General features: G+C 41.8%; 1 protein-coding gene across 50 annotated transcripts in view; it reads right to left on the bottom strand.

The window, feature by feature from the left end:
• Positions 1-26,324, bottom strand: part of RIMS1 (regulating synaptic membrane exocytosis 1) — a 232,049-nt gene that overhangs the window by 5,704 nt on the left and 200,021 nt on the right. For 41 of the 50 annotated variants that reach the window (XM_053381174.1, XM_053381183.1, XM_053381178.1 and 38 more), the window contains 4 exons: positions 23,248-23,483; positions 6,013-6,154; positions 5,315-5,427; positions 2,312-2,413 (listed from right to left, as the gene is read on the bottom strand). In XM_053381174.1, coding sequence (XP_053237149.1) covers positions 2,312-2,413; positions 5,315-5,427; positions 6,013-6,154; positions 23,248-23,483 — 593 coding nt within the window. The remainder of the gene's footprint in view (positions 1-2,311; positions 2,414-5,314; positions 5,428-6,012; positions 6,155-23,247; positions 23,484-26,324) is intronic. The other 9 variants (XM_053381229.1, XM_053381216.1, XM_053381219.1 and 6 more) reach the window with 1 other exon arrangement.

Raw genomic sequence — 26,324 nt, 5'->3', positions numbered from 1 at the left:
TGGATTTGTTTACTGTTAAGTCCAGAGTTGCAACATTTGTAGCCAAAACATCAATTTGGCCTTGTAACTTTCCCAAGAGAAGAAACACTCTGTCCAATTTAGCTTGAATTTTTCCTCCTTCAGCCATTCTTGTAATGTCCCAAAATCCCCTCTAGAGGGATTTTGGTTACTTTATCTTCCTTCCAGTTCAAATCCAAAAATCAAGTTAGTTTGTACCAGTTCTTCCTTGTTTTCAACAAAATATAACCAAATTGTAGCAAATATATCCAGCAGAGATAGCAGAAACAAAGTTCTCTTTTTCCTTCTTGACAGCTAATTTGACAGCTGTCAAACTCTTCTATATCTCCTCAACAGGCTCTCTCGCGGATCACTCCCAGGTCCGGGGGGGTGGCACTTCAGCTCTCAAAATTAGCTCTTATCCTCCAGTGAAATTACTTATACTGCCAAATCGTGAAATTAATGTCTTTTACCCAATAAAGAAGAAGAAATTCTCTCGACCTTAGTTAGCTAGTCCTTGCTTTAGATTATTTATAAGATGGGGAGACAGACTTCCTGTTTGCGCCTTCCCCGATCGTGCCTAATTCAAAAAAAAAATTTTTCTTTACAAATCCAATTTCCGTATTACTCACGGGTTGTTGCTTTTAGAGTCCAATTGTTCACAAGAAGAAGTCAGCGCTCTCCGACCATGGCATGCGGCTTCACTCCGCAGGAGAAGCAGTCGACTCTCAGCACCGCGCCGCTCACCCCGTCCCCCGTTCCGAAGCCTTTAAAAAGGCTCCTTCGCGGGTCGGGGGGCGCAAATGGTGCCTGCCGAGTCACCAAGTTCACAGGCTTCAGCGCCTGTGATTTCTGAGGGTCCCCGCGTCACCGCAGCGGCAAGACCCGGATCCTGCGGAGCCGATTCCCTCCAGAGCTCGGAGGGAATCCACCATTAGCCGATGGCGCTAACCCGGAAGTCCAGGAATGAGATACTCTTGTAGGTATTCAGGCCCTAAGCAGTAAACAACTTTATAAACCAGTACCGGCACCCTGAATTTATCCCAGTAGCTAATACGCAGCCAGAGTAATTCTTTTAGCAGTGGTGATGGCAATATTCTGCCACAGTGAGCAGTTCAGCTACTGCATTTTGCATTCGCTGAAACTTCCTGGTCAACCTCAAGGGGAGTCCCACATAGAACGTATTCTATCAATTAAATCTGAAGGTTACGAGTGCATAGACGACAGTGGCCAGGCTATTCAGGTCATAGCAGTTGAAGCTGGTAGAAGGCCCCTAAGTGACAAGAGGGCCACCCACTAGACCACAGCTTTCCAAACTTTTCATGTTGGTGACACATGTTTTAGACATGCATCATCTCGCAACACAGGAATTCAATTTTACTAGTAAACCAGAGGTTAAACTAACCCCTTTCCAGCCCTGGGAGGAGAGCAGGGAGCATTCGTGTGACACGCCATCACACTAACGTCTCACAACACAGTTTGGAAAGCTCTGCGCTAGACTATGAACCTGCTCTTTCAGGGGGAGGTCAACCCCATCCAAAGCAGGCAATGGACCATCTGGACTCAGGAGCTGCCACCCACAGTGTCTCCATCTTGCTAAGCTACAGAGTCAGTTTGTGGCCCCTCATTCAGCCCGCCACCAAGTCCAGGTCTTGCATGCCCTTTCCCAATTAGATGTCACAGAGAAATAGAACTGGGTATCAGTAGCACAATGATCCCCATAAACGCCTTGTTGTCGCTGCCTCCATTTTTTTCTTGGATGTCACAAATATATGCCACATGGATCTTTTTTTTAGGGAGCTGGTTATACAGGATTCACCTGACCCTTCCCAGCCACATGTACTCTGGGGCAAGCTGGGCATGCTCCCAGATGGTTGTTTATTATGGGATTAGTGCTCCTCATGTATGCAGGTTTTTTGCAGTATCCACATGACGTCACTGGCATCTAAATGCCAGACCAAATTTCCCTCCACTGAATCCAGATTTACCCTCTCTGTGACGAGACTAATAAAGTATTATTATTATTCCAACAACCCATTTGTGATATCTAAAAACAGATTTGAACCCTTAAGCCTATCCACCCATCCCAGTTTGGCTCTTGTTCCCAGAACGTAAGGTGAGACCTGCAGCAGTACAAGGTCTCTCTGCCATATTGTAACTGCTTTTACTTTTCAAGAAATGCCTGTGGCCGATGAGGAAATATAATACAAGGTACATGCATTTAAGGCTATGAAAACCCTTACATCATCCGAACAAGCCAAATTATTGCACACTTTCACATCTCTTGTCCATCGCCATGCACAACTTTTCTTACCTGGGGTAGATTTAGAGCCAGGCTTTTGTGTCAGGCCTCGGGCTCTAATAACTTCTACTTCCAACTGGCCTTTCTTATCCACCATTCCAATCTGAATATCACCTAAAAGAGAATCAGGTGTGTGAGAGTGTCATATTAACCAGCAAAACAATAATCTTCTAATGACTCACAGAAGGGTAAATAAGCCTTATGCTCCCTCCTGAATTTTCACTGTTTGTTCCTATATTAAAATTTTCATCCTGATCTTCCTATAATTTACCAGTTTATTGCTAATGCTTCATTTTAGATTTTTTTCCCCCATTGCATTTTAAACTAAATAACCCAGTGGAATAACATCAGTGGATGATGTGTGGGACACCATTTAGAATAAAAAACAACAACAACCCTCTGTTTCTTGCTGCTCAAGTTACATACTGTTTTGTTTAGGAAACTTTAACAAGGATTTTCCCTCTGGATGTTGCCTGCTCTATTTAAATGCCTTGGCTAACACTGCCCTCCATCCTCTAGTAGTGCAGCTTTCCCAGGTCTTATGCTGGCTAGTTAAAACATCAACAGTATCAGCTGGATTTTTTTATGATCCTCTCCTATTAGTACCCTGCTTCAGGAAAAAATAGGTAAAATCAGTTCATAGGAATGATTCTGCAACCACATCCCAGAAAGTAGTACACATGGTATTTCTTCAGATCCAGTCTTTGGTGCCTACCAGGCATCAGCAGAGGGTGTTACTGCATAGACCTTTCCCAGCTAGATAAGAGGTAATATCTCAGATGTATCTCAGGTATAATAGAAACCTTCTAAAATATTTCTCTTTAAAGGGGGAAATGTCTGTGTTGGTTTTCTAGGTTAGAAACTTCAGTGAATAAAGGCATCAATGGGTGGAAATAAGACATCACCCAAGGAAGTCCCTTGATCTGTTTCCCTGCCTAAGCACTGGCTGAAAATCAGTAGGTTAAATGTGATCTCATATGTAATCTTATATTTGGTTTATAAGAATTTATAAGCAGCCAAATAGACTTCTATAACACACCTTATTTAGCTGGTTGATCAGAGTATATCTATTATTATTATTTTGACTGGAGTACAGTCGTACCTTGGAAGTAGAACGGAATCCATTCCGGAAGTCCGTTTGACTTCCAAAACATTTGGAAACCAAAGCATGGCTTCTGCTTGGTTGCAGGAAGCTACTGCAGCCAATCGGAAGCCGTGGAAGCCCCTTCGGACATTCGGCTTCCAAAAATAGTTCGCAAACCTGAACTGTCACTTCTGGGTTTGCAGCGTTTGAGAACTAAGCTGTTCAAAAACCAAGGTACGACTGTATATCTATCTGAATGAATGAGAGAGACCTGCTGGGTTTTAAAAGAAGTCATATGAGGTGGTCTATTTAGTAAGACTCCCGTCAGAGGGAGCCCCTGCTCTGGGTGGCCCTACATTTGAATGAAAAGCAGGGGATTGCTAGAGATGGGGACTTTAAAGTGGTGATATTCTCATTGTAGAATACTCTGCCTGGGACATTGGCTGACACCTGCTTTGATGGGCTTCAAGCACCAGGTGAGCACCATTTTATTCTCTTTTAGTGGATGTTGGAATTAGTTTCTGCCATTCTGTTTTATTCCTGTAGGTAAGTTGGTTTATTTCTGTTTCCCTGCTTAATCACAATTTTAAGGTGAAAGGGGTGGACCCAGAGATTCCTTGAGTGGTGTTCCCCTGATGGAAATGGGTAAGGAGGGAAGGTAATTTTTGCTGATTTCCCTTTCCCTTTGCACTCTCTAAGAAAGGAGCCCCTTGTGTTCCCTAAAAATCTCATCTGGAGGGCTGGAGGATCCTCTGCATGGGAGGTTCTGGGGCATGGTGGATGGGAGAAAGAGGGAACTGGCAAAATTTCCACCTTTTATTAGCAAAAATCACAGGATCAAAGGTCCTTCTGCTTGTGGAAGTGCCACTCTGGATCCAAGCCAGGTTAAGAAGAAGAAGAAAATGTTTTTTTGTGTTCATCAGCTTGAAAACTTGCTGAAGGATGAAATAAAAATGTTTGAAATGGATTAGATATAAAAAGAAATGGAGGAGAAAGTGAAACCTAGAATGACTGAACAAGTTAGACAAGCAGTCTGTGACAGAGTGATAAAAGGAACTCAAAACAGCCGTATCAGTTTGAATAAAGAAGAGTTTGAAGAGTTTGGATTTGATATCCCGCTTTATCACTACCCGAAGGAGTCTCAAAGCGGCTAACATTCTCCTTTCCCCTCCTCCCCCACAACAAACACTCTGTGAGGTGAGTGGGGCTGAGAGACTTCAAAGAAGTGTGACTGGCCCAAGGTCACCCAGCAGCTGCATGTGGAGGAGCGGGGAATCAAACCCGGTTCACCAGATTACAAGTCTACCGCTCTTAACCACTACACCACACTGGCTCATCAATAAAGTATTGATGTGTTCCCTTCTATGTAATTAGGTGGTATTCCAGGGTCAAAACTTCAAGTATATAACCCACTCTGCTTAATGCAGATGACAAAGCACACAGTAACATACTGCGGTAAAGTCAGCTGACCCCAGGTCTCTATGCTAATATCCAGAACATTTGCAATGTTTGGTATTCTTTAGGAAATAGGTATCATTGTTCCCTCACAGTATGATGGCAGTCTTATAGCAGATAATGAAGAGGTGAAACTGGGACAGGTTTTTAAACTATTTCACTAGATTTGGATATAATAAAAATATGTACATTCAAACTCTTTACCCTTAATAGTATTTTTGTTATTTTATCATTCCCATTAGTCCCTGCTAGTATGGCCAGTGGTCAGGGTTGATGGGCTCCCTTCCAACTCTACAATTCTATGATTCCATGTGGATGTTGTGAAATTATGCACACTTGGTATGTACTGAATCCACCTTAAACTGATGTGTGTTTACACCTTATTTTTATTTATTCAGAAAGATTTATAAACCATTTAATCAAAGAGCTCGCTAAGTGGTGTATATTCTTATGAACAAAAACAAAGCTGATCTTACCCATGGCAGGAGTGGCTAAAGTTTGTCGACCTACTAGCTGTGCAGGTCCAAGTCCATCAAGGAAATCACTGAATTGACTGTCAGCACCAAGTCGGACTCCAGGAAATATTAGGCTGTGGCGAGACAAGCATAGCAGAACAATAGATTTTTGTGACTTATTATTTTGACACAGTCCTGCTTTACCAAACGCACAGCCCAGCAGAATATGTAACTGGCAAATTAAATGAGAAACAAAATCACACACATGCAATATTCTTGAACCTTGAACTTATTAATTTTAGCAGCTCCTCAGAAGAATGTCATGATATTGGTACAGAACTTAGCGGCAAGGAGTACCAGCACATTCCTTTCCAGCTGAAGCTAAAATGTTTAGTTGAATGCAGTGTATTCTGGGTCTACACAACTGTAAAATACGGACAGTCCCTTACTAGAAATGAATAAGTGTTGCCACCATTTTGTTCCCTTCTGATCTATCTGGGCATTACTGCTACTAACTCTACTTTCCTTTCCTCCCCCCCCCCATTACCTTTTCAACAACTTGCCTATCCCTGCGGCAACCTCTTGGTTGTAACCTCAACAGTAGAAGGCCTGCTCAATGACTGACCATTTGGTACCCTCTAGCGGAGACCTGACGCCAGCAAAGATATTTGCCCAATGAGTGGCAGGAATGGCCCTGGTTGTAGCAAGCATCCACTTACTTTCCTTCTGAGCTGTAACTGTTGATGCTGCCGTCAGTCGATTCCCGACTTGGCTGCCGGACCATACGGCTTCTCATTTCTGCTGCCATACCAGTTTCTGTGCTTCTCTGTATCGTGCTTTTTAGCTTCTTGCTGCCCGTCTCTAAAAGAAAACAGGACAACAGTAGTAGCAGCAGTAGGAACAAGTTGGAAGTAGCAAAATGTTGTGATCATTCACATCACTGTGGCTGCACTGAAGCTGAAATTCTATGCACTTACCTGGGAATAAGTTCCACTGAATTGAATATAACTTATTTAAGTCAATAACCTAGACCTTTTCAATCTGTGTCCCGCTGAACTCTGGGGCTCCTTGGAAGTTTATCTGAGATCCCTCAATCCCTCAGTTCAGTAGTGGTCAGCAAGCTTCCCTTAAAAAATTGCTTGCCCACCAGCACTAATCTTGACCTAAAAAGCATGACCACGGTGTTGTGTATGGTAAAAGATACTCTCTCTATTTTGTGGTACAACTGTGATGCCCAACAGGCAGTCAGTGCCCAGCATGAATAATATGATACATACCCCAGAATTTTGGCAATGCACAGGAGTTGCGTAAGCTATAGTGGAAACCATGATGCACGTAATATTTCTAGAAGATAGAAAGCTTGAAAACGATTGGCTGAAAATAATTTCATCAATGTTCCTAAACATTCATATTCTATCCCCACCCCCCAGCTGCTATCTATGTTGCTCAGTGGCAAGCTTGCTGGTAGGCTATCATATTCTACCACAAGTCATTGCTACTCCATTGGAGTCCACTGCAAGGCAGCAGGCCCAGGAGATGTTCAGCATCCAGCATACATCCACCTGTCTGCTCTGCATCCCTCTTTCTTTGTTCCCCACTCCCAGTAAGGGCTATGCCCTGCATGGGTTTTTGGTGGTGGGTGTTGCCGTCTCAGCATGGGAGAAGGGAAAGAGATCTTCCTCTGTACTGGTAATGATTCCCTTGAATCTGATCAGCAGCAGAACACAAGACGAGACCACAGGTTAGCTGAACACCTAAACAGGTGTCTTTCTTCTTTCAGTTGAAAACTTAACAACAAAAAGCAAATATAAACACCAGAAAACATATGTGCTTAATATGCATTTCCACAAATGAAGGGATAACAACAGGTAAATAGATTATTCTTTTTCTTTTTTTTTGCAAATCAATTTTTTTCCCTTTTGATGACAGGCATGTGAAAAGGGCATTTCAGAATACGTGATAAAATGTCTCCCCATCTGAGCATGTCACTGGCAATGTAGATGTAATTTCATGTATACCTGCAGCAAATATTCACTCTGTTCATTTGGGTTCCATTGGCTTTCAAACAGAACTTTAATGTGTCAAGTTACAAATCTAGCTGTATGGTAGGTTTGTCACAATTTGTTGAAAAGCATCTGCCAAGTATAAGAAGGTTAATCCTCTTCATGAACTCTGGCGCAAATATTCCTCCATCAATACTAGCTATTGACCTTGACAGTTTTAAGATAAAATCCCTGTTACTAAAGTTAGAATGCCATCTATTATACATAATTTGCTGATCTTAAAATTTTTAAATAAAATAATTATTTTACAAGTACAATAAAATACTAACAGAAATTTAAAAAATCAGTTATTATGTCAAGAATCCCCCCCTCATTTGTTTCTCCTAGTTTCCTTAAAGCAAACAAGGCTGTTCTGTAAGTCACAAAAGGGGTAGGGTCTTCCAGTAAGAAGCACATAATCTCTGGGTTAGAACAGGTCGGTGATTTAAGCAAGAGTTTTCTCTTTAGCCTGTAAAACAAGGAATGTTTCAGAACATAATTATATTCTCTGTTTGATTGAAATTACAGAGTTTTTTGGGATACAGGAACCCATTTAAATCTGCCATATAACATGGCAGATGGCATAGTCTGTAGGTGTTCTTCAGCGAAGGAAGGAATTGCAAGCCTTCAAGATATTTGGGTCTCTGGTGGTCATTTTAAAAGGGCAACACCAGCAGGAAATGGTTGATTGTTGTAGCAATGTCATATCACCTCCTGCTTGACCTCCAGAAAGCCTGTATCTTAGCTTTTTATCTAGGCAGTCCCCAAATACTTTGGGCAAATTATATACTTGTAAAGGGTTATGAATCATACCATCACAATTTTCCATATGACTTGAAGATAAGTATACCTTTTTTACTGGCCACATATTTGACATCTTGTACATTCATTTATGGAATCTAAACAATAAAAACAGATATCTTGGCTTTAATTGAGGGCCAACCTACCCCAATCCAACAGGTGCTGAAGTAAATCCTAATAATGTTTGCAGATGTTTATTCAGTTCTGTTTCCAGCACTCTAATGCATGTCTCATTATCTTCTCATATCTCTATACAAAAACATTACCCAGCACATCACAACCTGATGTTTCTATGAATGCAATGCTGTGCCCCAATGTCTTTGTGGTGACCATATTATTGTTGTGAAATGCTATAAACTGCTTCAAAGAGCTGAAAGCAACTTGAGCTGTGTTTTTCATTTCAGTACTTCCATATGCCAATAAAACTGTAAATACAAGTCTAAAAGAAACTACAACTATATCCATAAATTTTACACACACACACACACACACACACACAGAGAGAGAGAGAGAGAGAGAGAGAGAGAGATAATTGATAGATAGATAGATAGATAGATGATAGATCGATACAATTTGCAGATCTAATCCATCTATGTATGTAGAATTCAGAACATAAATGAGATTATGGCTAAACAAAATTTTTCTCCTAAGACTCTAATTTTACCAGTATTTCACCAAGGAACTACATGATGTTCACAATGTTATTCTAGTTTTTTGAAGCAGCATTATTTCATTTCAATAAACTTAAGCCCTTCAGTTTCCTGTAAATGGTTAATCACTGGATTATATGGTATATAGGCTATAAAATGAATCATCTGCCTATGAATTATTTCAGTGTACACACACAATGGCATAGATGGGGGAAAGGCTGACACACATACATACATGGATGATCAGGCAAAAAACACTAAGAATCACAGGTGGGGAGAGTGATAGTGCAATCTGATTATGCTTTCTTTCCATTGGCCTCTGGTTGGCCACTGTGAGAACAGGATGCTGGACTAGATAGGCTTTTGCTCTGATCCAGGTGGGTTCTTTTGATGTTCTAAAGTGGCACAGTTGTCAAGACTGATTAATATTCTAGAAGTATCATATATATTTTTACTCTGCTCAATTACTACTTCTTCTAAAAAAAATTCAAATCTATGTATAATTGTGATAATCTCATTTCAACAATATTGAATGTGAAAGTTGTTACATTATTATATGACTATTAAATTAGCAAACGTAAAAAACACACCTGGAAAGCAGGAACACTAATCATGTCCTGAGCATCTTGAGCTCCCTCCTCTGCCCCCAGCATCTTAAAAATATTCCTGGGATCAGCATGCATACACACACTGCACAGCCAGTCAGGTCCTACCAGTTGGTCACCAGAATTGGAAACGGTCATTGAGTCTTAATTAAGGGTTAGGTCCCTTTAATAAACAATGAGGCTCACTGATGCCAAAGAACTTTCATGGATACAAGTAAAAGCTATGAACATGGAATAAACATTGATGAAGAAATTAGAAAAGTGTGGATCTCTAAAAGAAAAGGATGAAATGGCTCCCATGCACATTCTCCCATGGCAATTTTTCATGGTACTCAGATGTTAGACACGTTACAATTAACAGTTGCATAAGAGATGATTTCAGATGAGTGGTGCCATTTGCGTATGTTCAGGAAGTACTGCAAAAAGCAGAGACCTTTCTGTCTAAATTAAAATCACCCCGCTGCAATATGTATAGGTTAGTGGTCCACATATATATTAAGTTTAACAATAGGGTTGTGTGAGCATTTTTTGGCTATACAATCATGCCTTTTAGTAGAAAAATTATCATGCAAGACAGACCGAACATTACTCGCTTGAGCAGCGCAAACTGATGTAGAAACCAACCTCCGAGTGAAACACCACCTTTTAAAAAGTCAAGCTTAGCGATAATCTCTCTGTTCCCAAAATGTTTGTTTTAAAGTAATTTCAACATGAAACAGATGCCAGTATTTGTGGGCCAATACTTATATAAACCATAATAAAAACACTGTGAAACAAATGACCAGTAATTGTAGAACAAAAAGTTGCCATCATGATTCTGAAGGTTGATTCATAAAGCAGGTTTTTTTTAAAGAAGCTGAAAATGTTTTCTTTTTTTACATATTGCATGTTACTGTTTCATATACAAAGATACACATTGTTCACCTAATTTTCAAAATGATATACTGAATATTATACCACTTAGAATGACACATGTAGCCATTTAATATGTTACGCTCTTCAATCAACTGAACATTTACAACTAAAAACAAGAGTGAAATTGCCTATGATCAGGCTGTGGCTAATTCAGCACGGAATGTGAGCATTTCATAGGAAGTTTTCAGAACCTTGAGCTGCTTAACGATTTCCTCCTCACATTAAAAACATACTTTGAGAGAGATACCTAAGTCCTTGCTACATTTGTACATTAAAACACACATTGCAGATCAATTCCGTCAATAAACACAGAACACAAAACTTAAAATGCCGTGTGTGTGTGTGTGTGTGTGTGTGTGTGTAGCTTGCAGATCTGCTTGCAGAACATTCATTGCCCTGCTGTGCATCTGTAGATGAGGTGGGAAGTGTGGAGTTCAGTCTTTTCTTCTTCCCTTCCATTTACTTCAATGGGAAGGAGTTAACTACACCAGTCCCAAGGCTGGCACAGCTGTTCTGTTTCTGTGGGTGTGTTGGGGAAGTGAAGAGGCTTTAGGTTTGGCTTCATCCATACCTGCCACTACACACCCTGTTTCCCTCTGAGCCACTGGTGGAACATCTATGCTTTCCACTGGTATTCCAAGGCATTTCTGATGGGTAAGCACCACCGCACTAGCATACCTCCAGCTCTGCTGGTGTAGATGTTCTACCCCACTGCCAATGCTAGTAAATACCAGTTGCTTGGACTCACAAGTGGCAAGTGTGCTGCTGCTGCTGCTGCACTCAGGCTCCTCTTGTTTCCATGGGCACTGAGTTGATCACTGTGAGAACAGGATGCCGGGCTAGATGGACCTTTGACTTTGTCTACCAGGGTTGTTCTTATGTTCTTAAGGTACACAGCCATCTTTACAGCCGAGTTAGGTTTCCTTTCTTAGGCTACAATCCAATGCCCATTTCCCCAGACCCTCTGCAGTTAACTGGTCTTTTTTTCTGAGCAAACATGAATGGAATTGCATTGTTAGGTTTGCTACAACAAAAAAGCCATCTTGTGTGTTCATTGGCCTCCAATGAGCCCAGGTAAAGTAAGCTTCAAAAACTGTTCCAGTTCTTGACAGTGTGGAGAGAATGACTCCTGGTTCTCCTACCTAGCAGCATTAACTGCACAGTGCTTTGTGAGTCGTCCTCTTACATGGCTGCTTCCAACATGCTCTCTCCTTCCTCTTGAAGAAGAAGAAGAAGAGTTTGGATTTGATATCCCGCTTTATCACTACCCGAAGGAGTCTCAAAGCAGCTAACATTCTCCTTTCCCTTCCTCCCCCACAACAAACACTCTGTGAGGTGAGTGGGGCTGGGAGACTTCAGAGAAGTGTGACTAGCCCAAGGTCACCCAGCAGCTGCATGTGGGCGAGCAGGGAATCGAACTCGGTTCACCAGATTACGAGTCCACCGCTCTTAACCACTACACCCCGCTGGCTTGAAAGTTCATCTGGTGGTCATTTCCTGCTTTCCACTGCACCTCATAGCCCACAAATGCTTCTAACTCTACTACAGTTGGCCCCATTTTAAGGTCCCAGAGAACCTTTTTTTTTAACAGTTTCATCCCCATCAGACTGCCATGACGCATTTGTTTTCTAAGACATCGTCCTTATTTTTCAGCCTACGAGGGGACTGGAAATGTGAAAGGCGCCTTTTCATTACTGCAATCCTTTTGAACTGCAGTCCTCCTTAAGCAGGAGGCAAAATAACACGGTGTGGAAGAGGAATGCGGACAGGTGTGTGGTATGGAAGTGAGCAAGACCTGAGGAAGTGGGGGTGAGCAGCAGAAAAATGCAACAGAGATGTTTCAGGAGGGAAGGTGTAGGCACCAAATAGTGTGATCTGTAGAGAAATGTAAATAAATGGAACTTTATGAATTGGTAGCCCAATTCTCCATTTTGTAGAAGCTAGAATCAGCAGCTGGAATGGAAAAGGAAAACATACTGGAATGTCTGAACACCCACCCACCCTGTCTGCCCGAGCAGAGGTTATAGGCAGGAAAGAGGGGTTAACAGATGCCATCTCCCTCATTTTTCTTTGAAACAAAATACAGCAGGATTCTTCACTCTGCATAACTCTATGGAGTTGTGCCTGTGGACATCTGCAAATGTGGCCATTGAACAACAGCAAGCATTTCGCTTTTCTGAGGGCTTGAAAAATATATCTGGTCAATTTAGACAGAGGTAATTAAGATGGCACCCCTAAGTTGTTGTAAAAGAGAGGTGTGAATATTCTGCAGGCATTCTCTCTCTCTCTCTCTCCCTGCCGCCCCTTAAGAGAAAAGGGAACAGAAGGAAAGCTAAAGAGAGAGTGACTTTTGTGCAGAGATGTAAAGACTGTCTGGCTATAAACTGTTACGATGCCTTTTCCCAGATAATTTCCAGAACGAAACTAGCACATGTTAATATTATGAAATTGGAAATGCGCCAACTATAGTTGCCAGTGAGTATTATAGGGAACTATGGTACTAGAACGGCATAGAAATAAATCAATGCATGGTTTTTTTGTTAGAGAGAGCAATAAGTAAACTAAATCGAAATAGCTTATATCCTGCTGCTTCATATACGTCAAAAGGCCATACACTACACACTCCCCCCTGGTGTAAATCTATGGTATCTCAATAGTAACTCTTCTCCTTTACCATACTGATGTATGAAATGGGTCAAAAACAAATGACTACTGAAAGTACACTCTTGCACAAAGATGCAGTGGTATTATTGGCTGTCCAGACAGGCATGTTTCAATTTTTTGGGAAAGAGAAGTTCAGAATTTGGAACATAGACTAAAGACATGATTACAAAGAAATTTTACCATATGCTTCACTCAAGGTTTCTTCACATACATGGTAAAGAATAATGACATCAAGTGGGGAGAAGAAACCAATGAAACAGAGATGCAGTTATAGCTTAAGTATTGTTTTAATGTCTCTGAAAAACTTGCATTCATTTTTTGCAAAGCAGGGAATGCAACATATACAATCGCCATCTACATGTATCAGCCATCCAAAAATTTGTTTCATCAGTTATCATACCTTTCTATGTGATTTCTATTTTATTGATCTATTTTAGTTTAGCTGATCCCCTGTCACAAGATTCAATGACTTTACTAACTCCGTTAGTTTACCATGTCTGTGGCTTGAGATCAACACAGCACACCAATCTTGTTTTCACTTACCGTACATTTGAGAAGCGGCAGGGTTGTATATAACATAACTTTTGAAATATTCCAAAGCAAAATGAATGAATACAGACTTACCTCTTAGGCATAAGCAAAGTTAAATCCTAGCTATATTAGGAAGCCCTCAGCAGGAATTAAAACATGAGCTTTTGTTTAAGCAACTGAGTGGTAAATAATGTCTGGACTTCCTGCACAGTCTTTTGCTTAAACAGAAAAGAACACTTGGCATGAATAACTGTCAGGATGGAATGATCAAGTGGCTTCAGACACAAGTCTTTACACACACACACACACACACACTATTAGGGGCATTGGAATGAAAAAAAACCCCAAACTAATTCTCCATTTTGTAGAATGTTGCAGAGGAGTTTAGGAGTATCAGAAAAACTATGGAAATCCAAACACACACAAAACCCTGAAATCCTTATACTTTTTTCATTAAGACTTTGGTCTCAGGATTCATTGCCCACCATTTTTAAATACATTTTTTTCATCCATAGAGTCAAGAAAAGCAGCAAACATTAACTGTAGCACACTATTCCCAATACTGTGAAAATGTTCACTATCGAATAGCTCCAGGACAGATATGAGTGATGTGCAGATTAACATTGAGTACATGGTCTCCTCTACCCATCTGACTTTCTGCTGCTGATCATCTCAATTATTCCATGTGAAAGTGGCTTCTAGCCACTGGTAGCTGCCACTCACCCTGATGGGCAGCATCAACGTTAAAGGTCTCAATCCTTGGCATCTCCAGGTAGTACTGGAAAAGATAACCCTCTGAAGCCCTGAAGAGTTGATTCCTGTCAGTTTAAACAATACTGATGGGCCAATGGTCTAATTGTATTGAGCATCTACATATAATCCTGTGCTCTAAAAGCAGTCAGGGACATCATATCTTACATCCAGGTGGAAAGTTCAGTTTTACTGGAACTCTTGACCTAACAATAGGCCATATATCAGTTGAAAGCTATTTCCCAAAGTTTGCTCAGTGCTGAGAGCTGACCAGCTGAAATTTCATTCTCTCTAAAATCTGTGCTTTTCTTTTCCAATTCTGCATTTTCACAATAATATCCATGTAATAATTCATAATATCCAATATTTTGAAATGTATTACCATTCAATTTCAGGCTACAATTCGGGATGCTTGCTTCTTTTAGCAGGTAATTGTAGTTCTAACTTAAAAGGGGGGCGGGGAGAGACACTTGAGGATTGGGGATGAAATATTTTGCCCCAACTTGACAAAAACCTTGATAGTCATCCTGTCTGCAGAAAGCTTTGGGAAGAATGAGAACAGGATAACTACCCTCCATGCAAGTGCCAAATTGGTGTCTAACAAAATGGTTGAGGGCTAATAAACAGAAGATTAATCCTGACATAAGATTGTCTGACCGAGACAGTGGTGTTCCAACTGTTCTGGATGGTATTGCACTCTTTGCTAAAGGATCAGGTTCACAACCTGGGAGTGCTGATTTCTCACTGGCCTGAGTAGCCTCTGAGGCATGAAGCTTATTCCACTATCCAAGGCTAGTTAGAGATTGTGGGGCCCAATTTTCCATGCCCTGGTACCCTCCAGATTAATTACTACCTCTGAATTATGTGAGTGGCTGCCTTTCAAAGTATACCGGAAACTACTGCTAATCTAGATTATCAGATGCTCGGCTATAGCTAGCTGGGACAGTCCCATCGTGCCTGCCTTGAAACTGCTTCACAGTCCATTTCAAAGCACAATTCAAAGTGCTGTTGCTTACCTTTAAAATGGCTTGAAACTTGAACACCTGAAGGCACCACAAAGACGTGTCCATGCATAAAGATCAAAGGCCCTTTTCTAGGTGCCAGTGTTGGTAGAAACTGGTGAGAGGTCAGGCTTTAAAATATTCTCCCTATATAATTCCCAACATCATTAGCCAATTAGAAATGCTTTCTGAAAAACCACATAGCCAGACCAGCTTCACTTGGCAATGTTCTACAAAGTGGAAGCCATCACTACAGCTCCATGAAGTCACGGTTCTCATATCTCTATTTATTTTTTGATTTCTATGTTTATTTGTTACACTCATAATATTTACTGCATTCTGGATATGCTTATATCAATTTTATATATTCATATTCTATATAGATGGCATCTGTATGACACCACCTAAAAGTTCTCTGGGTGGTTTATGATATTTTTTTAAAAATAAAAACCTAAAATACAAAATACAAAATTAAAAGTGTGTGTGTGTGTGTAGACTACATAAATACAACAAACTCTATACCATTTTTTTATTTTTAAAAAATGGAGGCCCAGATTTCCTATTTAAAGGGTTTGGGTCACCAGAAAGGTTCTCACCTGCCACTGAAAATGACACCAGGCAAGCCTCCCTGGGAAGGCTATTCCATAAATGAGGTGCCACTACCGAAAAGGCTGCCTTTCCCTGGAGGTCGTCCACCCACTTCACTTCATTCAGTGGTTGCACTCAAAGTAGGGTCTTGAGTAGGTACATAAGGGAGAAGGCAGTCTTTCAGGTTGCCTCGTTCCAAACCACTCAGGGATTTAAAGGTGATAGCCAGCACTTTAAATTGCCCCCTCCCCATAGAATGGGAGCAAGGCACAGAACCTCCTCTACTAGCAGTATGCTGATTATTTATCAAAGTTGGCTTGGGGTGAAATAAATGAAACTGCAGTATTCAACGAGAAACTACCTCTTGAACACCGGTAATGTCACGTGACCACAGATTCGAAAACCAGCAGTGGGAGCCCACAGGAGCCACAGTAAACAGTAATCTCTACCCATCCTGTTTCTGAAACAAGGATAAAGGGATGGTGCTCCAGAGGAATTAAATAAGAGAGCGTTCATTGGGCAGTGGGGAATACATGTGATCTTTTAGAGGAATTTTTTTCCCAGTAGCAGTTGACTGAAAACGCAATGGAGTAGAGTCTTGCAGTACTATTTTTAAAATGCCTCTCAGCCTCCGCCTCCTCCCGCAGCCCAAGAGAATTGCATAATGATGCTAACCCTGGAGGGCTGCTTATGGCTTTGCAGTCCCAAGTGGCTCTTGCTCTCGGTAACCTCTTTAGACCAAGTGTCGTTTTATAGCTGTTACATAACCCCAGCTGCTCAACAAGTAAAAAATAGCAAGGCTGGGAGAAAACAGAGAGAAAGCCAAAGCTAAGCACTTAACAAAACAAAACAAAACAAAACAAAACAGGTGCTTAACTTTCCTCCATTGTGATGAGCAGGATTTAAAGGTATTTCCATTTGTTTGGATAATGTGTACATATGGAAACCATCCTTTCGCTAAAAGGCTTTGCGCCCGTCCAAACTGGGAGTTTCTTTGTGGGTGTGTTCTGCAACGTATCATTGACACAATAATAATAGCACATTAGCGGTGGATTTACAATGCATTATCCACACATCATTCTGCTTTATCGGTTGCTCTGCAATGTTTCCCCCACTGTCCTTGCACTATTGCCATCTGGAGGAACACTATTGCACTATAGCACGTAGCAAAACCGGGACAAAAAAACAATCCAAAACATTTGTGATATAAAAAGCCACCGAACTATTGCAGGAAGTTAAGACCGGCATCGATTGGACTCAGAGCAGTAGGACTGCTCTGAAACATTTAGAGGTGCAAGCAGTATTGGAAGCAGAATCACGTGTCACTGCCCCAATACACTAATGCAGTGGCAGAGGGAGAGTGGTGCAGGCCACCCCGGGTGTCATCACTGAGGGAGGGGGATGACAAAATGACAACAATATGAGTTTTTTTAAAAAAAAATGGGCTCACGTAACTTTTTAGTTCAGTCAAGAAACGTAATGAAACACGGCTGGCACTGGGCACCACACCGCAGGGTCGGGCACTTACCACGGGGCCTGTAGTGTGCCCAAGCCATGCATCTGTCTTGGAAGTGATGTGGTGACTTGAATGCCTGCAGACTCCACGCTGCCTGAAACGGCAGCATGGGACTTGCGCCTGCCCTCCGCCTCTCCCTCAGCCACCCTACAGCTGAGGGGGAGGCAGCAGAGAGGCTGTACGCAGCATGCCCCGCCCCCATGAGTGGCTCGCCCAACCCCTGGCTGCTGGATGGGTGCTGCACCCAGCACCTGAGCGGCTAGCAACACCGCTGCGTTGATGAGCACAAATTACTAGGAATGCACAATAAAAATAACGTTTTTAGGGGCCTGTTGTGCATTTCAGCCTCATGTGCTTGGATTAATTCAGGGACAAGAGGGATGTCAGAAATATGGGGCCCCATCCCTGTTTTTTCTTTCCTTTTATTGCCGAAGCAGGAGCTGGGAGGGGGGGCACTGGCCAATGGGAGGGAGTGTGTTTCTCCCTTCAAATGTCCTCTTGGGCAGTTTCCAATGTTTTCTCCCCAGCCAGACTCTGAAACCAGAAATGCACCTAGCAGGAAGAAAGTGGCTAAGGGTAGAGGGGAACATTTGCAGGGGAAACCTGAGGACTGCAGCAGGACCAAAGTCCCCTCCCCTCTCACCATATGTTTGCTGGGATAAGACTTACTTTGGCCTGTGGGAGCTTCCTAGCTGTGGCATGTCCCCATGCTACTCCGGTACAGGAAGGATGAAAGAACCAAGAGGATGGGTTTCCTACCACATGAACATCACCCAACTGCCAATACAACTACACCCGAGAACCCTGCCCTGAGGTCCCTTCCCTCCTGCACAGATCTGCCTGGCATGCTGAGATGGGGGTGTGCTTTCTCATTAACAGTCACTCATCCATCGGAAGGTGCTTCATCAACAACTTGTACCTGGCTGACGGTCCTCAAAAAGTACAAGTTACTTGCAGCCCCCCAAAAGTAAAGCACGCTACCTCCAGAATGGTTTTCCAACCAAAGACAAGGCACCCACTGGAGGGCAAGGGGAGTGGCAGAGAAGGGGAGAATACAGAGAGCTAAGGATAAGCTGTTTGCTTTTTCTGCCTTACCCTCTCACCACACCATAAATCCACGTACGTACGTGTACACACACGTACACACACACACACACACATATTATGCAGTATTTTAAAAATTGGCAAGTTGTTAAAATTGTACCATACGTGTGCCATTACACCAAGAACGGGCACATTTCAACATAGCAGTGGCCCTGTGTCCCAAAGCAACTGAGTTGATGCCTGAAAATTTAAGGCTCACCTGACGTAATTTATTTGTGAACCTGTTGCAATAAATTCAATTATTAAATGCTGCTGCTTCACATAAACAGCATACTTGCATTAGGGCCTGAGGGTTCATAGTCAAGTTATTGATTGAAGTCAAAGTAACCAAATTTATCCCCCACTCAAAAACAATGCCAGTTATCCAGCTCCCTCCTTGTTCAGTGTTATTAATTTTTCCTCCGCTCCCTGTCTCTTGCTATAAATATTTCTAGACTCCTGCATTAAATAGGCATAAGGGGGGGAAATTGCTCCACATCGCAATGTCTAGTCTTTGCAACCAACAGACACCTGCAATGATCTTTTAGGAATATTTTTAACAGCATATGGGTTTACTTCCTCATGCATGCACACTTTATGTAATTCCCAAGATCCTAGCTGTCACTCTAAAAATACCAGCCTGAAACCAGCCTTCCTTCCTTTTCAAAGAATAGTTGACTGAGAAAGGTATTTGTAAGCAGCTTCCAGCACTGACTACACCTGGTTAGGATGTTTTCAAGTCTTATGTGGTGAAAAGGAAGAGTCTGAATGAGCGTTAGGAGTTCCAAGAGAAATCAGTGGGGCCCCCTGTGCTTATATGTTGGATTTGATTACATTCAAGGGTTGTATTTTGGCATTGTTGTACTTGTGGTCTCAGAAAAGTCAGCTCATCAGTTTGACAATATTTGAAGATCCAGACATTGGCCAGGATACAAAGAATTCAGCATTCATGTGAATACATTGGAAACCCCCAAGTCCCATTCTTTAAGCAGCAGCTGCTTGCATAAGCCAATCCCAAAACTCAGGACAGTGTTTATCAAATTTATTGAATGAAGTGTGAGGAGCCGCTGTTGGGGAAAAGAAATATGAGAAGTCCTTTTGGGTGCATGCAAGCCACTTCTCACACTTACTGTCCTGATCAAAGAAAGGCAATATGGTCTGGGAATGCCAGTAGAAGACTTGCTTCAGTGGACTGAGTGCCCCATTCTTCTTCTGGATTAATAACTATTCATGCCAGATGCCTATATTTTCTGAGAGAGAGTCAAGGCAGCAGTATTTTAAATAGCAGTTAGCACTCAAACTCTGTCAGTTATTTATAACATGAAGGGGGTTTCCACGCATACAGAAAAGACGGTCTGTTCTTTCAACATGTATGCAAAAATGCAAACCAAGTTTAAAATAATTTGGAATAGAAGAAACCTTCAAAAATACAGCTTGAGACAGATTCTTTAAAACCCTGCAGACAGTCTGTTTAAATCCCATTGAAGTAAATGGGATTTAAGCAATTCCACAGCAACATACAGGACTGCAACCTTACTTGTAGCAAAATCCAATTAATGTTACAGGGATTCATAAATATACTTGAGATGTGTTTTAGATCAAGCCCTTTCAGTTACTGAAGTAAATCCTTAAAATCCCCTAATCTTTTGCTCTAAATAATCCCTGGTCACATAATTAGTCCTGTTAAAAGGATTACAAGCATTCCGTGACATCCAGGTAACTGAAAAAAGCTAATTATTTTCAAATTCCTTCTAGTATTATCTGAGTGGTATTAGAATAAAACAGGACTGGCCCCATTATTTAATATTAATTCACCATTCTAAAACCCCTGAGTGACTTGGCATGCTACATCTTCAGTAGCTGCAAATTCCTAAGCCCACAGAATATACACATGAATTACATTCAAACCAAACACTGTATTGAAAGCTTCCATGTCACATTCTAAATTCATTGGTTGGAAGGCAAGAGAACCACATGTACGAGAGAAGCAATCTCTTCCTCAAGAAGAATTCTGAAATAGGGCTGACTTGCAGAGGCAATTCATAAATCTATTACTTTAGGTGGCTCAAATATAGACTGGGCAAGGGCAGAAAAATCCGAACAATGTGGTAAGGCTCTGTAAGCACAAAGTTACTTGTTTCTGGTTCCTGTTTTATGTGTTCTCCTTTTTTTCTTTCTTTTACATAAACCATAGGAAACTGGGTTGAAACGGTGATCTCCAGGGATAGTTCTCCAGCCTTATAATAGCAACAGCAAACTGTATCCACGATTTCTTCTTTTTTTGGGGGGGGAAAAACAGAGACCCACCAACAGAATTGCACCTGTGTTTGGGATCTGCCATTGGAAAGCCCTGCGCAGAATTTAAAAGCACTTCTGCCATTTGTAGCATCTTGTCCTCAAATGCTCAGCAGCGTTGCACTAAATGATGCTACGATCTGCTTGCTGTTCCCGAACAAGCTTCACAAGTTTGTGTTTAGTGCTGTCTTCCAAATATAGTCTCGGAAGAAAACAGTTCATTTCCCCCCTTGAATAGAAGGGAACTGTTATCACTTTGTCCTAAGATTCTGTTCTGTGATAAGAATCCCCCACCCCCTGCCCACCCACCCCAGACACGAAGATCCAAGAAAACAGTCAATCTAGTCTAAAGCTGTACTGGAAAGGAACCTTCCCTCTGAAATCACTTCAGGGCTACAAACACACACACACACACACACACACACACACACACACCCCAATACCTCATTATGTAAAAAGGGCAAAATAAGAGTTGTACAGCTTCACTGGGAACCAGTCTCTTATTTCACTGGAGAAACTGTATGAAACATTACCTGGGTAAATGATCTTTCCATAGGAAATAGCACAAACACATTATTTATAATAAAGCTAACAGTATGACTTCTTAGAAGAAAAACTGGATGGTGCTTTGCCCATTTGCCCATCTTATTTCCAACTCACTTACAGGCGAGCCCAGTGGGTTTCAACAGAACTTGCTTCCAAGCATGTGTACCACTGCAGTTTTTCATTGTTATTAATGCAACAATAAACTGAAACATGTACTAAAATCAGTTAAAGATGCATGAATTCTCTTGACACATATTATCCTGTTTCCAGTATCATACAATAGATTTTTTATGCACACTACAACCTCTATCATTATAATAATTATAAAATGATACTGTACATAGTTTAAAACTTTGGTTGAACATGCATTCTTATACACATAAGTGTGCAGGTTAAAACAGTGCTATGTCTTTATTCTTCATATGTCAGCCTAGAATGGTGAGGAAAAGTAGAAAGAGCAATGGAAATGGAAACGTTTGCTTCAGAAACTAGGCTGCAAGCATGTGTGTGTGTGTGTGTGTGTGTGTGTGTGTGTGTGTGAATATATATGGGGTTGCTAGAGATCCAAGTGCATAGGTTTTGGATTAGGCTAATAAGAGATATGCAAGGGTACTACATCGTCTAAGGTGAGTCTCCAATTTCCTCATTAGTAGTAGTATTTGAGCATACAAATATTCCTTGATGGCACTTTAATGTGAGACTTCCTCCTTTTGCAAGCTCAACATAACAGCCATTTTGCAAGATGAAGCCTGGCTCTGCCACTACAAATATTTGGGAACATGAATTCAGTGCCTTTCATCTCAGTCCTTAATTCAGAACAGCAGAAATGTGGTTTACTTTGCTTGCAGGTTCAGATATGATCGTGTCTGGAAATGCTTAATTTTTGGACAGGCCACAGAAACATTCCTACTAACCTCTATCGCCACAGTTAAGAAGACATTTCAAGACGAATGAATGAATGAATGAAAGTGTTCCAAATAAAATGATTCTTGGTATACCAAAACACTAACTCAGAAGTTTCTTATGAAATCTATTGATTGGTAAAACACAGAATTTATCTGGCAGGTTTATTTGAAAATCACAGGTGCATAAGGCACTGCATAGCATTAAACAGCTTAATTTCATTTAATCCTACTGGTGCCAGGAAAGGGTGATGGAGTGGATGGACTAGAGCTTAAAAATGAAATGGGGAAAACAAAAAAAATGATGACATAAATCAGAAACATCTGACATACCTGCAGATTGTGAGTATCTTGATCAAGAGATTGAACCACTGCTGTAAGTCTAACTGAGATCTACTCTTACATCAACTATTTGTAAAGCCATCTAAGGATGCCTGCTCTTGTCAGAATAAAGGGTAAGCCCCCTCACTGATTTTAACAGAACTTGTGAGCCAATATCTCTCTTCATTCCCTCTTTAGTACCTCTGCTTTAGGCTATAGAGATTAGGCTTTTAAGATTTCTAAAGCAACAAGAAAGAACAGGGCCATTAAAAGCATGTAATGTAGCATCATGCTACACTCTAATTAACTCACTTCACTAAGCCTATTTTTCAGGGTTTTAAAGGGGGGGAATAAAGAAAGGAGTCAGCATTAGTTAATCTCAAAATCAATACCTTTCTTTTTCTGCTTTAACCCATTACAATATGATGCATTTAAAATTGTGTAGGTGTTGTGACTGGCTTCTTTCAGATCATGATTATAGATTGCAGGTGACAGAACCTAGTGTTGTGAGATTTATCCCATAACACAGGAGAAGCCAATATGGTGCACTCCAGGTGTTGCTGGCCAGGTGTAGTCCAATAACATCTTGGAGGGCACCACCTTGGCTGTCCCTGCTATTGTGTTTCTCTGATAGCACACACAAAAAGTCTTCCACACCTGGAAACAGTTTTTTCCTGACATCTAAACACTAATCTCGTTTCACATGTACACAGAGCCACGTTCTTACTGTCATAATCCACTCACCTGTTTGGCTAAGCTGGGATGTGCTTCTGCTTCTTCGAGATACCATGGCAACCACTTTGGCACTAAGGCTGGACCGTCTTTTCTTCCCACCTGTTCCAACCGTACCAACTGCAGTGTCTGATTGACTCCCATCGTTATGTTCCAGCTTATACACCTCTCCACTCACACTTGTGCTCTTTGTGATGATTCTCCCTGAAGTCCCCATCCGTCTGCCTTGCATTTTAGGAGTAAACGTACTATATTTACAAAGTAAAAACATACATGTACATTTGAATTATGCTTGTGTTTATAACAAGATCTTTAAATAAAAAAACCCCCAACACATCATAGTAAAACTGACTCCTTCCCCAATATAAAATATTGCTAAGTATACTTTCGAATTATTTGATACCCAAGTACACGACTGTATTCAAATTCCTGAAACTCACAGGTTTCACCCCCCCCATTCCTAATTGAAATTGAAGTTTGACTTCCAACTTCTCATTTTAACTCTGTTCTGTGTTCGGTCACAGAATTTGAATGCTACTGCACTTGCTGGTGCTTTAAAAATCGATGGAATTTTAGGTAAAGGTAAAGGTAAAGGTACCCCTGCCCGTACGGGCCAGTCTTGCCAGACTCTAGGGTTGTGCGCTCATCTCACTCTATAGGCCGGGAGCCAGCGCTGTCCGCAGACACTTCCGGGTCACGTGGCCAGCGTGACAAGCTGCATCTGGCGAGCCAGCACAGCACACGGAACGCCGTTTACCTTCCCACTGGTAAGCGGTCCCTATTTATCTACTTGCACCCGAAGGTGCTTTCGAACTGCTAGGTTGGCAGGCGCTGGAACCGAACGACGGGAGCGCACCCCGCCGCGGGGATTCGAACTGCCGACCTTTCGATTGGCAAGTCCTAGGCGCTGAGGCTTTAACCCACAGCGCCACCCGCGTCCCTAATTTTACCCCTTCAAAATGAAGGATACTGGAACGCAGTCTAAGTAATAATCACTTTCCTAGGATTTACACAAAGATATATTTATGGTCATAGAAAATAAAAGAACAAAGACATGTACCCACTCGATATATATTCTGATCAAAAAAAGACTTGCTATAAAATGTAATGCAACAGGGTAAGTATTCCTCATTGATGTAAATGGTTCTGATGAGAAACTGAGGTTTCACAGCACATGGTGATCTATTTACAAAAGTTTAGTTGATCTATTTATGATTTTCAAAACAAAAACCACAAAAAGTAACCTGCATTAAATCATCATTAAATATATAAATTATGTGTTGTTCCTTGTCTCCCAGAAAAGCTTCTGTGCTTCATGTAGATGAGTGGGGGGGGGGAGGAAGCACCATCACCTCCCCCGCATATCGAAGGGTAGTCCGGTAAAGGATTCTGGGGGGCGTGGCCCTATCTGAAGCCTATGGAGGTGAGGGCCTAAGGCACGCCCCCGAGCGGTGACCCCGGGAGAGTTCCTAGTTGATGTGCATCAGCGGGTCTCCCCCTACTGGTGGTTAACCCTTCCCGGACTTCAGCAGACAGGCTGAAGCCGGATAGTCGGTTAGGACTAAGCCAATACCGCTCATCACCTAAGCCAATACCGCTCATCACCTGTAACCAATAAAGTTGTGGCCATTTTTAGCCCATTAACCTAAATAATTGCGACTTGTGTCTTTGTTTCCACCGGGGGGAGGCGGGAACTCGCCACGCAAAAGCTTCTGTGCTTCATAGCATAAGCTTGCCCAAGATAGCAGGGCTGGTGGGAAGCAGCAGGAGTACAATTAATACGTTCTTATTTCCTGTAGAATTTCTCATGCCAAAAGCAAAGCGTATGTAGTGTGTGTATAGATAATTTTATATGGATTTCTCATTCCTTCCACCTTTACAGCTTGAAACTGGCAATAACACCAAAAGCAAAATTAAATAAAACAAGTGGAGCCCTGCAATAAAATGTATCCCTGAGAAACATGCTACTTGAGCCTGTGGCTAAGTGATATGCAAAATAGAAGGGAGCATTAAAGACCAGAATTCCTGCTCTTACTTGGGTATTCTTTCATCTGCGTTTTTTGGTAGCTTTTTAGAAGTTTTTGAACATTTGCAACTGCAATTGCAATTGCAACTGCAATCTGTATGCAAGTCCAATGGCACACGACTTCTGCATGAAATTGACTGCACTGCCCAAGCTTGTGCCCCAGGGACGTTATTTTGGTGTGGCTAATGTAGCAAAAACAATGCAGGAGGCAGCAGTTATGAGTTTCCAGTCTCTGTGGCCACAGCAGGTGTTGTGATTTGCCAGTGGTTTGACCCCCAGAAGCGTACTCCACTGTCTCTTGAAACAGATGGATGCCAACAACGGTTTGGCCTGGAAGGAACTCTGAGAGGGTAATCTAAGTAGTCTCAGTCTGGTCTGAACTATAACAGCAGGGCTGCAGAGAGAAAGCAACTCTTTCAGCACAGGCCTCTAACCAGAGGCAAATTTAGGAGAGTGCAACTGGTTTGGTCACACTGGGTGCTGAGCCTCGGGGATGCTGTCGTGGACGCTGCAACTATGATTTAGAATGGAGTGAGAGAGTTAACTACACCATGAGGTTAGTAATTACTATTCTCTGAGCCCAACACACAATGTGGGAACAAAAGCAATGGTGCCAGCAGAGCATTGTTATAAGCTTCTATCTCAACCTCAACATAACCTTCAGCCTGCAATAGGAGATAGGAAGACCTCTGGACCACATTGCAGGGCTCTGGTTTACCAATCAGAGACTGACCTGCAGTATTCTGTGTGAACTACACTCCAAAGCTGCTATCAGTTACTCTCTTTTAGTCACAGCCTCTTCCAACCTGCAATATCAGGACAGTGAAGTGCAGCTACTTTGGAAATAGCATTAGCAGTGGCTGTGTAGTTTGCGTGTGCATATGCTTCACGCAAAATAACTGAATTAGAAAGAGCATGAATTCTTCTCTTTGCCACTACCTTTTGATTTTCTTAGGGGGCAGAGTTGACACACTGGTGCCCAATCCCAGTAACATTAAAATCCTGCATTTTTCCATTGATTTCTATGGGTAGCTCCCACTTCTACCCCGTGGGACATTTTAAA

Source organism: Podarcis raffonei, chromosome 3 (genome assembly GCF_027172205.1).
Source record: "Podarcis raffonei isolate rPodRaf1 chromosome 3, rPodRaf1.pri, whole genome shotgun sequence".
Taxonomy (NCBI): Eukaryota; Metazoa; Chordata; class Lepidosauria; order Squamata; family Lacertidae; genus Podarcis; species Podarcis raffonei.
This window is presented reverse-complemented; position numbering and strand designations above follow the sequence as displayed.